The sequence below is a fragment of the Trachemys scripta genome, chromosome 6 (genome assembly GCF_013100865.1).
Source record: "Trachemys scripta elegans isolate TJP31775 chromosome 6, CAS_Tse_1.0, whole genome shotgun sequence".
Taxonomy (NCBI): domain Eukaryota; kingdom Metazoa; phylum Chordata; order Testudines; family Emydidae; genus Trachemys; species Trachemys scripta.
The window spans coordinates 10,842,308-10,860,934 of NC_048303.1; the positions used below are offsets into that span (position 1 = coordinate 10,842,308).

General features: G+C 43.9%; 1 protein-coding gene across 1 annotated transcript in view; it reads right to left on the bottom strand.

The window, feature by feature from the left end:
• Positions 1 to 18,627, bottom strand: part of LOC117879086 (lipoxygenase homology domain-containing protein 1-like) — a 151,618-nt gene that overhangs the window by 56,207 nt on the left and 76,784 nt on the right. Inside the window, exons 5-6 of the mRNA XM_034774038.1 lie at positions 9,081 to 9,161; positions 8,375 to 8,559 (exon numbers count right to left, since the gene is read on the bottom strand). Coding sequence (XP_034629929.1) covers positions 8,375 to 8,559; positions 9,081 to 9,161 — 266 coding nt within the window. The remainder of the gene's footprint in view (positions 1 to 8,374; positions 8,560 to 9,080; positions 9,162 to 18,627) is intronic.

Here is an 18,627-nt window from a genome sequence, read left to right on the forward strand (position 1 = left end):
ATGGATCAGGGAGCTGGGAGAGGATAAAGAAGTTCTTCTGACAGGCACATTAAATGTGACATATTCTCCTTGAGGCCGTGTCTACACTACAAAATTAAGTCGCCCTAACTTACATCGGCATACAGCCGCCACAGTAATTCCATCACTTGTGTCTGTCTACACTTTGCTTCTTTTGTTGGTGGTGTGCGTTGTCACCAGGAGCACTTGTATTGATTGTACTTTCAGTGCGGGGGCATTGTAGGAAGGCTCCTAAAAGCCAGTAACAGTTGACATAAGCAATGCAGTGTCTACACTGACACAGTGTTGACCTAACTACATTTACCTCGACTCTACTCCACTCGTGGAGGTGGAGGTCAGTCGGCATAGTGGGGCAGTTACATTGGCGAGAGCGAAATTTAAGTGTAGACACTTCCATAGTTAGGTCGATGTAAGCTGCCTTGTGTCGACCTAACTCTGTAGTGTAGACCAGGCCTCAGGAACTCAGGCCATTCAGCAGGGAGCTTCAGATGATCCCTCTTCATTAGACCAATAAATACAGACACTGAGCTATCACAGCCACTACTAACACCCTTTGAGAATCTCTATTTTTAATTATTTAAACTGATCATTGCTTTTTTGAAACTTTGCCCACATTTTTCAATAAAATGTTCATGGAGTAAAAATATGGATTTTGGTTGCATTTTTAACCATCTTTATTGTTCATTTTTATTTAGTTAGATTTTTTTTAAATGGGCCCCTCCAAAGCTTGAGGTGCTTCTACAGATCAGTTCTTAAAATATACACTAGCCTCCAAATAGCTTGATGACTGAGCCAACAACCTTTCCAAACTCACCAACTCCCTCTCAATCCAATCCCCACCACAATTCAACCTACTGCCATAGAGAAAACATAGTGAGGCCTTGCAGTGCTATAAACACACACACAAAGGCTCTGATCAAAGACTACTGAAATCAATGGAAAGGTTCCCTTGACCTTAGTAGGTTTTTGGTCAGGCCATAAAGACAAGACGTAAATTGGCCAAATTGAATGGCAAAACTCCTATTGGCTCCAGTGAGGCCAGGATTTCACCCAAGGTCATTTAGCCTGCTGGCACATGAATGCCCCAATCCTGGAGATCAGATTTTCGAGTCCTGGAACATTTTTGTGAAAGAAATGGGTCTTAAGGAAGGATCTGGGGAAAGAGAGGTGGTGTTTGGTGTGACACAGCACCCCATATTTTTCATAGTGATGTTATTATGATATGATTATAGCATAATTATGATGTATTTTATGCAAGCTATGCCATGTGAGGCGTCATTGGAAAAGTTATGATTTGCTGAATATGATTATCCTATTTGTATGCATGTATCATTTTTGTATCTGAAGTTATGAATATTGACTATGTATCTGTATTTCCAATGTACCCAACACCTGGGAAACGCCCACTAGACAAGATGTTTTCAGTCCAGATAGTGGGTGGGGAAGGGCCTATTCCAGGCAATGGGCCATTAGTTAAAAACAATAGACCTTAGGAGAATGAGAATGCTACAAACAGCCTCCAAATATTGACTCTACAAGGACACGTGATGAGACCACATGTCTCTAGACTCTATCAGTGTTTTTCCACAGACTGGTCTGGGAACCAAGCTTTAGGAACAAAGGGTTCCCACCATATGCAAAAGCTATGTAAGGCAGGGAGTGACATCGTCTGGTGTTCTTTACTCCCCACACAGGAAGACTCCTGGGAACACCTGAGGAACAAAGACTGAACTGGGAGAAGTGCTGGACCCAGGCTAACGGGATTTCTAGCCTGTGAATGAAACACCTGCGGATTCCAATCTGTAAAGCAAGTGCAGTTTGCCCCTTAAGAATCTGCAGACTGCTTGTATCATCTCTGGGTGAGAATCTGCTATTCATTTCCAATCTATTTAGTATATTAAGATTAGTTTGCATTTTTTGTTTATTTGCTAGGTAATCTGCTTTGATCTGTTTGCTATCACTTACAATCACATAAAATCTATCTTTTGTAGTTAATAAACTTATTTTTGCTTTATCTAAGTTGGAGTGAAGCATATGGGAATCTTAGCTCAGGAGCAAAAGGCTGTTGCATATTCCTCTCCACATTGAGGGAGGAGGCAAATTTTATGAGCTTACACTGTACAGTTCCCTGTGCAGCACAAGACGATATAATTTTGGGTTTACACTCCAGAGGGGGTGCGTGCCTGAGGACCTAGAAGTTACCCTAGCTGTAGCCTTCCTATGCAGGGACTGTTCAGAAAACCTGCATGTAACTGCAGCTGGGTATGTGTGACGGGTTGGATCACAGAAACCCCCTTGGGAGCTGCCACCCAATGTATCAAGACTACCCCTGTTCCTGTTTTCCCTGCCAGCTCAGGACTCCAGCAACCTGTCTTGCTGAGCCAGACACTCTTGTCTGCTCCAACACAGACCCAGGGTCTGAATCACTTGCCACAAAGCTGCAAGTTTACCTGAAAACAGCTCACAGAAGTGTGCTTGTCTCTAGCACTCAAATGCTCAACTCCCAATGGGGTCTAAACCCAAATAAATCCGTTTTACCCTGCATAAAGCTTATACAGGGCAAACTCATAAATTGTTCGCCCTCTATAACACTGATAGAGAGATATGCACAGTTGTTTGCTCCCCCAGGTATTAATACATACTCTGAATAAATTACTAAATAAAAAGTGATTTTATTAAATACAGACAGTAGGATTTAAGAGGTTCTAAGTAGTAACAGAACAAAGTAAGTCACCAAGTAAAATAAAATAAAATGCGCAAATCTATGTCTAATCAAACTAAATACAGATAAGTTCCTCACCAGTTCCAGAATGCTCCCTTTTACAGGCTAATCTCCTTTTAGCCTGGGTTCAGCAATCACTCACACCCCTTATAGTTACTGTCTTTTGTTCCAGTTCCCTTCAAGTATCCTGAGGTGGTGGAGAGGTTCCTTCCTTAGCCAGCTGAAGACCAAATGGAGGGGTCGCCCACAGGTTTAAATAGACTCTCTCTTGTGGGTGGAGACCCTCCTCCTCCCTCCTATGCAAAGTCCAGCTCCAAGATGGAGTTCTGGAGTCACCTGGGCAAGTCACATGTCCCTGCATGACTCAGTCTTTACAGGCCGAAGCCATTGTCCACATGGTATCTTGCATGTCTCCAGGAAGACTTCTTATGTGGATTGGAGTATTCCAAGATGCATTGTTCTCCAAGTGTTTCCTGATCAGGTACTTAACCTGGCGAATTCCTTCCTAAAGAAGCTGACCAAATGCCTCCCAAAGCTTACTTAGAAACCAAGCAAGCATACAGCCCATATTCTTAACCTCAAGTAGAAAATGATATATATGTACAAATAGGATGAACAGATATAGTAGACCATAACCTTTACGGAGATATATTACATGGCACGGGCAGCACAAAACATATTCCAGTTATGTCATACATACATTTATGAGCACCCCCTCCCCATAAAGCCTTATGGGGTACACTGTCACAGTATGTCCCTACCTGTATGTATGCTGGTGAAAGTGCAGGCTGGAGGGCTTTGCAGCTTGTCACAGCAGTACAATGTGAGAGGGAGCCCAGTTCTCAGTGGTGCCCCAGTTCCAGGTGGCACCCTGGGGGGAACCCATCTCAGTAGTACCCCACTGGTAGGTTGGGAGTCTCAGTGGTGCCTTAGTTCCAGGTGGCACCCCTGGAGGAATCCGTCACACTTGGAAACTGATGGAAGCATCAGGGGTGACAAGGCAAAAGGCATTAAGCCAAGAATGAGTTAAATAGATGAAGGGAAGAGTGAGGTGAGAGGATAGCGGGGAGCACAAGGAACAAAAGGGGCTATGTAAATGGCGGGCAGAATCGCAATACAAGTCTGTCGCATCTTACGCTGGGGTTACGTTCCGCAGTCAGCGCGTAAAGCCAAAATCGCATATAGTCAAAATTACATTGAGTGTAATGGCAGGCAGAATCGTTATTTTTCCTCTTTTTTTTTGGTTTTGTTTTTGTTTTTGCCGACCGCGTGAAGCTGAAATCGCACATGTTAAATGCGCATAAGATGCGACAGACCTGTAACTATTTTACTTGGCCTGATCTGATTCTCTAACTGCCCCACTTTCAAATGACTCGGTCAGATGGTTCAGGCTCAAAGTTTAGGGGGAGGTCATTGCAGTTTTAATGTTTTGTTTTGTTTAAGTTTTTAAACGCCTACCGTTAATAGAAATCACGTAATGTTTTTGAAACCCTCATTTCCATCGTAACAGTCATTTCAATCTGTCTATCCAGGTTCTTGTACTGGTGCTTGTAGGGATTTATAACCGGAACCTGGCAGAATTTGCTAGTGCATGAGAACCAGAAGTCAAAAACTAACTAGAAGCTGACTAGTCTCGTCATTGTTCAAGCTGAATGGAACACAGCCAATAAACACAGAGCATAAACACGTGATTTGTAACAATCCTTCGGATTTTAATAATCTGTTAGTAACACAGGTAAGGACTTACCCTGAAAGAAAGATTTTAAAAATCTAACAATGTTTAAATCAACACAACAAAAGAAACTGGATGTCGGCACTTATGAATCTGGGAGTTGCAGCTTCTCAGCACGGTATCAAGGAAATGGCAGCTCTGGAGATCCCCTTGCACTCTGGCTGGAATTCTGATTTTGTAAGAGAGAGGGTGAAATTTCCCTCCCCCAGCCCTGTGCAGAAGGCCTATGGCACTACTTAAATCCCTGTTCTGAGGGGTTAGGTGTTAACAGGACTATGCACAGGGGTGAATTCCATCCAGAATGAATCCCTCTGCAAGTGAAAACCAGTGTGTTTATAGTAAGGCTGTAACACCACACCATATACAGAGTAGAGAGGCTGTTGCAAGGTGAATACTCTACAAAAAAATACTGAAATTCTGCAAAAATCACGGAAGTCTCCCCATCACAATGCATTGTTTCCTACAGTCCAGATCTCAGACAAGTGACAAAAAACCTGCACTTCTTAGCAGTCACCTATGTATTTCATGACTGAAAAATAAACCATCAATAGCGAAAGGTGAGGGAAACCTCCAGACAAAGACCATAGGAGAGAGCCAGTTGAATATGGTGTGGGAAAGGGGGTGGAGAAAAAGGGAGGATGAGAGTCTGTATGCCACAGGAAAATTTATCAGGTCACTACTGCAGTTGAAGGTGGAGAGAAGAGTAAGAAAAACCTGTCTCCAGCATCTGTGCCTAGAATGTTCACAAAGAAGGACTGAAGGCTCCTAAGAAGGGGAAAAAACGATACATGAAACAAGAACAGAAGGAGCAGGAAATTCATCAGAGACAAGAATTCCTGTCTTGTATTCTGCCAATCAGAACATGGCTTTCGTCGGGAATGACTAATCTTTAGCCACACACACACACACACACACAATATCACCTGTGCACATAATTATTCATTTGCCTAGTAGCCTGGAAAATACCAGTGAGCCAGGATTAAACATCTCTGTTTCATCCTTTTGAGATTAAAAAAAAAATACTCTTAGGGCAAACAGCTTGTGTGTACAAGGAAAATCATACCACAATCTCATTTCAGACGTTCATGATTCAGATGGAGCTAAATGAATTCAGATAAATTTACATTAATGTTTGACAGGTTGACAGTTCACCTCAGCAGCCTGTGAATGCTTATCTTTCATTAATTATGGTTCAAGGGGAATTGCAACCTAAGACGGCTGAGCTAGTCCTCTTCTGTTACAAATTCATAGCTAATGCCTGGAAGGCATCCAATCCTTCCCTCATTTCACTCTCATTTTTGGACTAGATCCAACTCCCCAGGTTCATCTGGACAATTGTGTCATTTACAGGTTGCAGAATTTCAAAGGATGATTTTCTAGCAGATAAAATAAGCTAAATAGATGACATGATGGCAAACGTTTCTGTAGAAATTTCTGCTGCCTCTCTCCCTGTACCTGTGCGAGTTCCTTGTGACTGCAATCATGTTATTTACATCCATTCTGTATGTACAGTGCCAAATACAGTGTCATCGGCCAGTACAGAACATAAAACCACTTCATTAGACTGATAAGCACATGGGACTAGATCATCATATGGTGAAAGTCAAGATAGCTCCACTGAAATTAGTGGCACAATGTTGATTTACATCAGCTGAGGTTCTGGTCCATGAGCCTTTTCCATCCCTCTTGACTGTGTACATGCACATAAGCAGAGAGACGGGCCTTTGAAGAGGGTGCAGGAAATCACACACTTAAATTTGAGTCAGCCACCCCAAAAAGGAACAATACTGGATTCAAAGAAATGGTTGTGTCATGTAAAGGATCCACTGAGAAACAGCTTAGGCAGTTTGCTTGCCCTTGCGGCATCTCTCTTTGATTGAGCACTGCTTTGAATCATATGCTACCTCCCCCCAATCCCTCTAAAGTATCATGAACTCTTCAAGTTCACAGAATAAATGGAATATAGAAGCAGCAAACCATATCAGAGCACACAGTCACAATGGGAGGTATGTAGTCACTGGATAGATTTTTGGCTGAGTGCCACCAGACATTGTCTCATTCAGATCCTGCAGGGTCCTGCTCTTATAAATGGCTCCCACATGCATTTTTACTCACTTTTGAGTATTAAAGGATATGTCATATTTCTTTCATGCACGAAAACCTCCCTTAGAAGGACCCAACTCATTAGAAGGACAAAACTCTTTAAGAACACAGTGCAAGAACAATCTGTGTTACGGCCTTAGTAACAGGAAGAATAAATTATCTCCCTCAGGTCACTTCTGATGGAACCCTAGCCACCATAAGAACAATAATAATTTGCACTTAAACAGCACTATGGGGGAGGTGCCATCCCTGCATGCCCCTCAAGGCATGGCGTGGCACTGCAGAAGCCCTTCCTCAGTTTCCCCAATGGACTCTTCAGCGCACATCAGTTATGGATGTGGCTTAGCCCTCCTGCCCAGTCACTCAGAGACTTCAACACTGCACCTGGGACCGAGCCACTCAGCCCAGGTGGCCGGACTCACGCTAGTGCGGCTCGAGCCAGTGTGCTAAAAATAGCAGTGTGGTCATTGTGGCTCAGGCAGCAGCTCAGGCTCTTGAGTCCACCTGACCCCGGGAGGCCAGCCCGAGTCTGTGCCAGAGCCCCGGCGTCCGCACTGCTGTTCTTAACGTGCCAGCTCGAGTCTGTCTACCCGGGCTGGGAGGCGCCCAGCTGCAGTGTAGACATGTCCCAAGGCCAGGTTCAACATAACCCCAAACCAAAAGAACCTTCAGCTCTGCTGGGCTCGGTTTTCAGCCTCCTTCCTTTCAGGCAGACCCCAGCTGCAGCAGCTTGCCTTAACACCCACCACCTGGGAAACCTCAGACTAACAGCTGGTGTCAGACCTACCCTCCCGCAGGCAGGCTGTGGCTGTCTGAAGTCTGCTAATCAGCTCCCCACGCAGACTTCTTACATGGCTTGGGAGCGGTCAGCCGGCTCTCCCACCCTGTCTGTCCCCAACTGAGTTGGCTCTCTCCTTTCAATGACCCATTCCAAGCCTGACAGCTCAAGCAGGTGAAGTGAGTGAGGCTGACTGAGCTCATTAACCCTTCCTGGCCAGTGTGGGGTTCACATACCCCCTGTCAAACACCTATCACTGGAGGATCTCAAAGCACTTTATGAAGGTGGAGTAAGTACTATCCCAATTTTACATATGTGGAAACCAAGGCACAAAGGCCCGATTGACAGCATTGGAGCAAGAAGTCCATTACTTCTCCGCTGAAGACGTTTGGTATGTAACAGAAGCACAAGCTTCCCCCACCCACAGCCCAACCAATGTGCCTTTGCCCTTCCCTCAGAGCCAGTCTAAGGGGGAGAGGCTAGTTCAATCTCCATGCCCAAATCTAGACTGTACTGGCATACTCACAGCATGGGCGGGGAAGTTCAACCTGAGGTTGCCCATTAGCAGTTGGAGGTGACACACACAACCTGCAGGTTAGTCCGCAGGTTCAACTTTCATATCTTGGTCCCAGATCAGATCCCTACTCATGTTACGTACACTGTATGTCACCCCCCGGCATACACACTGATGTCAGCTTGGGCATACCTGTCAGGTTTGCAAGCTGTGCTGGCCTCATTTCAACATCATTAGCTTAAAACACTCTGAAAAATAGGCACCAATTAAATCATGATATCATCCACATTCTGCCCCAGGTATCTGAGAACTGGTGCAGAGTTACAGAGAAGAGGTTGGAGTCTATAGAAAGGCTGCTTGTAGAATGCTACCAGAATTTGGAAACGCTTCATATTCATGGTCGGAATTGTGACCATCTTTCTTCCAATGATGTGTAATTAGACTGGGCTACACTTGCTCTTCTACTGACAATGAACCACATCATCCAGCTTCTCTAGAAACACTTACCTTTGGGCACATCCATGGGGTTTAGGCTGCCCATCAGATCTCTGACATAAAGTCCATCGCCCTCATCCTTGCTCAGCCAGTTGTTGCAAGAAAAGTAAAAACGGAGGTGAGGCCTGTTCATGTCAGTCACTACCACCCGGTCCAGGAACCAGCTTGCGTTCATTCCTGTGTTGTCATGCTCAATTCTACAGCACAAAGAAGGAACAAAATATACCTAAGAGTTTGGATTGGTTGGTGTGATTTTTGACAGCAACTAGCACATTGATTCAGTGGCACATTTTATATTAGGCAAGGTGTCAAGGCTGTATCCCCACTTTGAACTTTAGGGTACAAATGTAGGGGCCTGCATGAAAACTTCTAAGCTTAACTACCAGCTTAGCTCTGGTCCCGCTGCCACCATTCCCAATGGATTCCCTCCCTGGGAAGCCTTGAGAAACCTTTCACCAATTCCTGGTGAATACAGATCCAAACCCCTTGGATCTTAAAACAAGGAGAAATTAACCATTCCCCCTCCTTCCTCCCACCAACTCCTTGTGAACACAGATCCAACCCCCTTGGATCTAAAACAAGGAAAAATCAATCAGGTTCTTAAAAAGAAGGCTTTTAATTAAAGAAAAAGGTAAAAATCATCTCTGTAAAATCAGTATGGAAATTAACCCCAGCATCTTGATGTCCTGTATATAGCAGTGATAATTTTACACGATACCTTATCTTCTTTATTTGTCCAACATTGTTGGTTTTTATTCGGAACACATCTGTTTTACTTCTCTCAAAGGCAGTTCTACTCCTGTAATATACATATACCAAAAAACACATTAAGAAAATCATTACTATGTCAGCAAATACATCATCACAGACCCATCAAAGGTCAGAGTTTAAGAATGAAGTATCCTCATTTCTGTTATTGGACAAACCTACTTTTCAATATCCTCATTCCTGTGAAAAGGTCTGAATGTACTGGGATTTTTTAAAATAATTTTTCCATGCTAATATCTTGACAGGTCTGTAGGCACCCTCTCAGACTCCAACACACCAACTTGGGAAGAAATGCAATGCTGGCCCAAATGGATGCAAACCTTGGGTCATATTCTATATCAGCTAAAAATAAATCTTTCACCTGTTAAACAATCACCAATATAGAAAAGAGCTGCAGTAGTGAGTGGATTGTTACTCTGCTAATGGCTTTCAGAGGTAACAGAAAACAATCTTCAGTGAGGACATTTTTACATTGCGCCATTTCACCTTTAAAATTCCAGGCTATTTAAAAAAATTTTTTTACATCTCTTCTCCTGTTCTTGAATTCATCTAAAACTACGTGGATAGGTCCTAAAATACAGAATCCATGGGCAAAGGCTTGGGGCGTGCTTCTCTGTCACCTTGCACCTTGTGCTGTCATTCAGACCACTGTGAAGTGCAAATTCAGAATGGCAGACTTTGTCGCAGAATTTGCTTTGGCCTGGATGACTACACAAGTTAGACAGCATCAGTGAAACAGGCACTTTGGACCTTCCTGTCTGTTGGCTTACAGAAGCTCGGCTCATTTCTCTGCTCCATATCTGCAGAGGCTGCTCCCTCTTCCTTCTGCTTTCTCAGCACATCCCGACGTCATCACAAGAGGAGCATGTTCTTCAACAACAGAACAAGGGTTGTGTTTTAAAGGGGCTCCATGGCCCAGAGCGCTGCTCTGTGGCTGGCAGTTCTATTCTGGAGCTCAGGCACAGATAAAAGACGGCGCGGCTGGGTCAAAGATTTCTTTCCCCCTGCGTCTTCTGACATACCGAGACCATAAAAAAAATGACCATGTTCAGTTCCTGTACCACCTCCCCAGAACTAGATTGCAATGTGTGTAGGACAGGGACTATTTCTTCTTCTTTATTTGTAAAGTGCTAAGCATTTGACAGAGGTATGTGTGACAGATAAGGCAATTTCCTGCAATATCCTTGATAGGCTTTATTGTATTCTGCCTCCTCCCCACACTGCAGCCCCACAACCCCTTGTGCTCATTTCTGCCCCCTCCCCCCACCCCCTGCTGCAGCCCCAAGACTGGAGAAGCTCTGGCCCTGGGCCCCAAGCCTGGGGTTCAGCGGGGAGTGAGAGCTCCTCCAGTCCCAGAGCCGCAGCGGGGGCCCGGGAGCTTGGGCTTCCCCCGCCAACCCCCGCCCTTCTGTGGGGGACCAGGGTTGGGGCGCTGGGGCTTTTTCCATCCTGCCCGCCCGGCGTTTCTGCTGGAGAGTGCGGTCAGGGGCTGGGGCTTCCCCTGCCACCCTGAGGCTTCTACCGGGGATGCTGGAGGATTCCACACCCAAGGGCTTCTACTGGGAACAGGGTCAGGAACCACTGGCGGGGGGCTTCCCCTGTCCCACAGCTACTGCCAGGAATGGGGTTTGGAGCCGCTGGGAGGCGGGGTTTCCCCTGTCCCGCAGCTACTGCTGTGGGGTTTGGAGCCGCTGGGGGAGGCTTCCCCTGTCCCGCGACTGCTGCCAGGTACAGGGTCGGGGACCACTGGGGGGGCTTCCCCTGCCCTGTGACTGGGGCTCCAGGCTTCTGTCACCTGGTAGCGAATTTTTTCCAGGGCCCCCCAGTTGGCTGGGGCACCTGGGCATTGGCCCTGTTGGCCCAGTGGCTAATCCACCACTGCTTAAGAATAAATGTGCCTGGTCAGAAGGAGCTGTGTGGTAACTTATAACTTCAGGCAATACATTGTTGACAGCCCTTGCAGAGAAAGTAAAGTGCAGGCTCTGGCCTGTTTAAGCAGTCTGGCTTGTTGCGAATATCACAGTGTAGGCAAGAGCCAAGTGGTCCCAAGAACCCCAGTCAGGAGTGAATGAGATGCAGTTCTCATCTAACAGTGGTGGTGGCTGGGAACTGGAAGCTGAAAGTGGGTGCCCTTGGTGGCCACGGAGGGGAAATTCAGATGCCCTGAAATTGTGACAGTAGGTTTAGGGCAGCATGGCCCAGTGACTACAGCAGTGAGAGTCAGGGTATCCAGGTTCCATTCCCACTCTTCCAGTGACCTCGATGTGGCTTGAACAAGTCAATTCATCCTTCTGTGTCTCTATTCTCCATGCACACACTGTCTGGCTTCAGGGCAGGCACTGTCTCTTGCTCGGTTTGTACAGCGCCTAACACTATGCAGCCCCAGTTCAGATTTGGGACTTTAGGTTCCACGGTAATACTAATGAACATCTACAACAAAAAGCAGTCACCCTATTCGAAAACAAAAAATGACAGCATATCACCATGGCAATGCCGCAGTGACAAGCAACTTGTTCTCAGAAAGTCAACGAATACGAATAATCTGAGCAATAACATCCAGTTTTGCTCAGATCTTTTCCCTCGCCACTTTAGGGTGTGTGTGTGCCAGTGTTTAAAGGTTGTCTGTTTTGTATTCTGCAAATACATGTGTAGCTTTCACCCCCAGTACCGATACTGAGCATATTGTGCTAGACCATTGTTGCTGCATAAAGAGGCTAAAAGAGTTAACCTTGCCAGAACACTATGGCAAGAGACAATTAAACCCAGTAGAGCGTCCCTCAACCGCAGCTTGGCTGTCAAACTGAAAACAGTCAGCAAGTGCAAGACAATTAGTTTGCCAGGGGTGAGTGAACATTGTAATGACAGCAGCATCTTCCTACTCATGCCCTGGAGATCAGTACAGTACTGCAGATTCCCAGAGTACTACAGCAATTATGTAAAAGTATCAACTGCAGTTAATTGTCCAAAAGCTTTTAGTAGACTAATTTGAATTGCTGCTGATTTACAGCATTCACGTGACAACACTAAATGTCGTAATACTGGTATTAAGTTTACATGTGACTTCATTATGTTTGTGACACAAGCATGATACTGCAGTTTCAAGATGCAAAATGAAAACTCAATGTTTAAACAGCAAAGAGCATGTGTCTGCACTCACTGCTTCAAATGGTTTCAGAGTGTATGCATCACTTGTCTTGAAGGTGCTTGTGAAGGGATTTGGAACTGTGTCTGTGGCACGGGAGACACACTGCTGGAAAATGTAATTGTTAAACTGTGGGTGGAATTCAATGAGCATTTAAAGTCTCCCGGCCCTTGTACTGATTGCATAGCATCAAAGAACTGAAATTGAATGCTTAGGAAAAAACAAATAATGTTGTACTTAGTAGAGTTGATTAAATACAGTGGGGAGAAAATTCCAACTAGTGAAGTAGTTTGTATAAAGTTACAAAAACTAAAAAGTAAAGGAGAAATTATTGTGGGCCTCTGCTACAGACCCATCAAGACTGGAAGTGACAGCAGAAAATTCCTGGACCTATTATCACTAAGGAGTTTGATACTATAAGCTAATGTAGTCACGGGGGACTGTAATTACCAAGCTCTCTAGTGATAAATAAAGTAGAGGAAAACTTGACTTGAAAATGCAGCTCCAGATTTCTGAGACTCAAAGCTTGGAGGTGTTCAGATGTGGGGTTTTAGACATGATTAGACGTTAGCAAAGTATTTGACATGCCACCTTGCATAATTTCTCTTGAAACATTAATTCACATTGGCTTGGATACCAGGATAGGGGACTACAGGGCTAGGTTTCAGGCTGGGTTTTATTTCACATTTCTATGATGATCTGGAAGTTGTGGATTGAATTTAACAGCATTAAGGTGTAATACAGTGGGTAACAGTATAAAAACTAAAGCTGAGTGACTAATTCACAATTGATAGTATATGCAATAAATTTCACTGAGTAGAGTATGAAATTCTCAAATACATTTGTTATCCAAAGCAATCAAACAGGAAATCATTCAGAGAAGTCCAGTGGCCTCTCTCACCTAGAAGGTCAGACTAGAGCAGTGGTTCTCAACCTTTTTGGGCTCAGGACCCATTTGTAAATGTTTATGGCCTGTTGCAACCCAGTAAATAGTCTGGGGGTGCAGGCTCTAGGGTGGTTTCAGGTGGGTCCTGCTCCAGGGCACAGTTGCCAACTTTCACGTGGTAAATAAGCACCCCGACTTTCACAATAAGCCAAAAATCAAGCTAATCCCATTTCAAAACAAGGCCAAAACAAGCCAGTCCCTAAGAACCCCAACACTCTATGTGACTAGATCCCCCCGGCATGCAGTCTGGGACTGTGCTGGGCCTGCTGTGCACCCGTGACTCTCCCCCCCTTTGCCTCCTCCCGCCCCTGCTTGCCAGGAACCGATAAAAAAAAAAAAGGCAACAACCTACAAGCCAAAAACTAGCCAACAAGCAACTCACAAGCCAATTAAGCCAAAACCAAGCTCAATTTCTGTGTTTTTTTCACAGGTTTGGCATGTCTGCCCCAGGGAGAGGTTGGGTCCTGCCTGACACTCACCCCACAGTGGCAGTTCTTGCAACTCCAGTGCTGTGTGGGACTGGCTTGGCTTGGCTTTCCACTCCAGGCGTTGCAACCTCTGGGCTTGCAGCACTGCTCAGGTTTGGCCCCTCTCACCTGACTGGACCAAATTCATGTGAGTGGAGTTGTGACCTGGCTCATGGGGTTGCTGTGCCACTCACTCCAATTTGGCTTACCCAGACTCCTGTCATCATGACACCTGGGCCAAACCTGAACGGTGCTGGGACCCCAGAGGTTGCAGTGCCTGGAGCAGGCCGCCCAGCCAGCCCCGTGGGACAGGAGCCACAGAAGCTGCCATATGACCCTTTGAAACATTCTGGTGACGGAGCCAATTTGGGGTCTTGACCCACAGGTTGAGAGACCTTGGACTAGATGACCACAGTAGTCCCAGCTGGATTTAGAATTTATGAATCAATCCATAAATGTCTTCAGCTGAATAATTCTCTGCCTGCAGACTGTCATACTTGCAGTTCTCACAAGTGAATGTAGAAGTCATAATTTGCACCATGCTTTTTTCATTACACAAGTCACATAGTGGTCTGTTCGCTGACTGAATGATTTATGTAGCTAATTGGCACAGAGTGATTTTGAAGTGTACAGTCAATTGTAATATTTATAGTTCTCTGTGTGGATTAATTATATAAATCACCCAGTTAGGGCATAGAAACAATACCTGTGATCTGTTACTGATTAATATAGTGGAAATTGCAAATTTTACAGTCAAATATACAATTCAAAATTCACCTTCAGAAGTAGTATATATCTCAAGTATTTTAATGTGTGTGGGAAGCAAAGATGAAACTTGAGATTATTGCCTAATCAAAATTCACATAAGAAATTGAAATTTTGGACATTTGTGGGAAATTGTTTTCCCTATTTAATTAGCTAATAACAATCCTTTGCAAAGCTTAGCCTCTAGGAACATACAGAAATTCCTACCTATTGCTAAAGTAGGTAGGTATAAGAATAGGACCAAAAGTCTTTACTGTTAATGGAGTAGATTGAATGATGTTAGCTTTGAAAGAAAGGCAAAAATCAGTGGATTAATGATAAATTAAACTATATTTCTGATGCACAATTTACCTGCAATGTATTTTGCATACATCATAAACCCTCCCTCTCCCCCTCATCTGGCACACCCACATAGAATAATCTGTAAAAGCACTCTGAGATCATGGAGGAAAGGTTGAATAGAAGTCCGTAGTATTCTTATTAAAGATATAAATTTGGGATAAATTAAAGAGTTGCTCCATTGGATTAGCACAGAGATCTTCTTAGTATCTTAGTAGTAACTCCGTTACTCTTGTTAACTCTGATTGTGACTTGTTTATTATAGCTGCTATTGATGTTTTAGAAGAACCTCTAGTAGAAATGACTCTAGAAGGTACCGTAGGTGATACAGATCAACTCTCAGCCCTTTTCTATGAAAAAAAAAAAAAGGTGTTTGTATAACGTGTGTTAGCTAATGTGGTAAAAGCCTACTATGGATAAGACACAATACAGTACAGTTCTTACATGAGCTAGCTGGTGGGGATAAGCCATAGGCTCTATCCTATTGTTTTCTTTGACTTCCATGTGAAAACTACAAACTGCCTTGTCCACAACAGGATTTTACCATGTGCTAGCTAAGATGTGGTAAGAGAGCACCTTTTCTCCTAGGGTACGTCCAGACTACCTGCCGGATCGACGGGTAGCGATCTATCTATCGGGGATCGATATATCGCATCTCGTCTAGACGCGATATATTGATCCCTGAACGCGCTCCCGTCGACTCCGGAACTCCACCAGGGCGAGCAACGGTAGCGGAGTCGACGGGGGAGCCATGGCCATCGATCCCGCGCCGTGAGGACGGAAGGTAAATCGAAATAAGATGTGTCGACTTCAGCTACGTTATTCCCGTAGCTGAAGTTGCGTATTTTACATCGACCCCCAGCCCCCGTAGTGTAGACCAGGTCTTAGTGTGGATGCACCCTAAAGCACAATTACTATTGTCCTTCCATGAGGGATGAATAATCCAGATGTTTTGGCCTTCAAATCTGTCATCAAACCTTTTAGAAAGACAAGGTGAATGAGGTAATATCTTTTGTTGGAGAAAGGCAAGCTTCCGCCTTTACAACACTCCTGCTAATGCATCCCAGAATGATGTTCACTTCTTTTGCAACAATATTACATTGTTGACTCCTATTTAGTTTGTGATCCACTATAACCTGTTGTCATTCTGCTGATAAAATGAGGCTAAATCAGTAATCTGCAGAAAGGACTGCATATGGCAGACAAACATCAGAAGACACCCCAGATGGGAAAGGTGGCATCTGAGAAAGCACACCAAGTACAAGCATCAGGGGTGCTGGGATGGGGGCGGGGGCATGGCCCCATCACTTTTAAAAGCCACTTTTTACTGACTGTAAGGGTGAGAAACGGGGAGAAGCGGCAGAGAGGAGTGAGTGGGGACGAAGTCTTAGGAGGAAGAGGTTGTGTGAGGACCGTTCCTCAGGGAAAGGGATGGCGCGAGGACGGGGGCTAGGGGAAAATGGGTGGTGCGGAGGTGGGGCCACGGTTTGGGTGCCAATAGCCACCCCTCTTTTAGGGAGCTTCCCTCGCTCCTGACAAGCATCCATATGACAAGGACATTATTTCCTGTTTGCTAGGAATAATCTGTCATCAGATGGCAGGGGCTAAGCAAATTGTTTAAACAAAGCATGTAAACCCTGCTGCCTGGCTTCTGCACAATGATGTAATGGTCACACTGATAAGGATGTAATTCTGTGCAATCAAAGTGTGTGAGAACGCAGAGGAGATGGTGTCCAGTAGGACATGACAGCCCAGCATTAGGCTAAATCTTTGATAGCTCAGAAATTGTTTTACAGCCAACAGCGGACTTGCCAAGAATCCATTTAAGAAGCCAATTCAATGCCTTAGCTGCCCATGCTAGAAAAGCTAATGCAAGAATTCAGCCCTTAAGTCTCAACTGCCAAATATGTTCTATACATGGCTGCAGCAGTTGGCACAGGTGCTGAAAGTAATTGGCCGTGGCTAAAGGCCAAAGCGAGAGTGCCAGCAAGTCAAGTGTTGTAATTAACTGCTGGTGCTAACTGCCACACAAAAAATGTGACTGATTTACACCTAAACCTCAAAAACATGGAAATGATGACTTAAAGTAACAAATAAACGTTCTATCACCCTTGCAGCCCATACCTTCATTTAACATTAGTGATGGGTGAAAACCCAGTGATTGAAAGTTCACATTACATGTTCCAATAACCTTAACTTTGACCTACAACACAAGCTTATGAGCTCTTTCAATGTATGTCTTGTGGGTGAGAGTTAAGGTTGTTATTGTAATGTGACTTTTTAGGCTGATATTGTTGTGAAATGAATGAATAAACTGTACAAATATATATGACATCTATGTGTCACTTTAAGTCATGATTTCCATACTTTTAAGACCAATGAGGGGTTAATGGTGATGTTCTTGTTATGTATTTTGTATATCAGTTATTTGCTGTAGAAATTTAAGACCTATACTTAAGGTTGCTCAACACTTCCCATTATAAGACCCTGTTTTCAGTTCTTACAACTTTGCCAGACTTTAATCATTTGAGCCAAAATTTCCTAAGACAGCTATTAGCTTCAGGCTGAATTGTTTTTTGAATGTTTCAGCATGCTTCAGTAATTTCTGAGAATGAGATTACGGAAAAATGCCTTGTTGAAAATATTCTTGCAAATGTTTTATTATGAAGCTCTACCACTTCCATGCTTTGGAGTAGAGAATTGAAATTTGGTAGAGTGTTCCCCTTTACATCAGTGATATGTATTATGTTATTCCCATGAGAACACATACTACTTTGGCCACATTTATAAACCTCTGAAAAATCTGTTTGCACATGCTCAGTAGAAACTTCTTAGAATTTAGCTGCTGAATTCTTCAAAGATTCTATCTGTACTGAGAATGTGCCCAAGTATTCAGGGCCTGAGCAAGACTTTCCCTGCAATTGCAGCTGCCAGGTGTTGCTTACTGAATTAAAGACATCATCATAATGCATATGCAGAAGAGGGATCAACTTAAGGTTGCACAGGCAACTTGAAATCTGGCATTTCCTAATTTTTGAGTACTAGACTTCACAACCTTAACATTTTTTTCATGTAGTTTTTGGCGTACAACAATGATTATTGATTAACAAAAGGTTGTGGGTGAAAGAGCAAGAATGCCCTTTAAAAAAAAAAGGAAATATATAACTCCAGACTGTGTTGTCATTTACACCAGTATTAATCTGCAGCACCTCATCAACTCTACTGAATGCAATGGAATTGCACTAGTATGAATGACAGCACAATTTGAGCCATTAAAAGAAAAATGTGTCAGTCAAGTCCCTTTTCTTGCACAAGTGTTTCTAAGCTTGCTGGAGATTGGAGCATTGTTCTAGCTGTGCTTTTCATGGGCCATGCAAAATAGGTTGATTTTTCTTATTTTAAGAAAAACCTTGGATAACAACACTTTCTAGGTTAAATGTATTTACTGAAGTTAACTGTCTTCCCTTCCTTACATTTATTGATTTATTTTATAGTTATTAAGTAAAAACCAAGTGTAAAATCCTGGCCCAATTGAAGTTAATGGCCACATTTCCATTGACTTCAATGGGAGTAAGGTTTCGCCCCAGATCTTCTGCTGATTTAATTCAGTATAGCTCCATTGACTTCAGTAGCGCTATAGAGATTTACATCAACTGAGGATCTGGCCCAATGTGTAGATATTCCTGAATTCATCTTTATTTGACTGAACTGTGAATCAGAAAAACCTTGTGTGAAGGTAATTCAAGACCAGGTAGAAGAGTTTGCCAATTCAAAAACTGCAGCTCGTTTAAAAAAACTAAATCAATCCACAGTACCTTCAATCTCATTAATATTACAA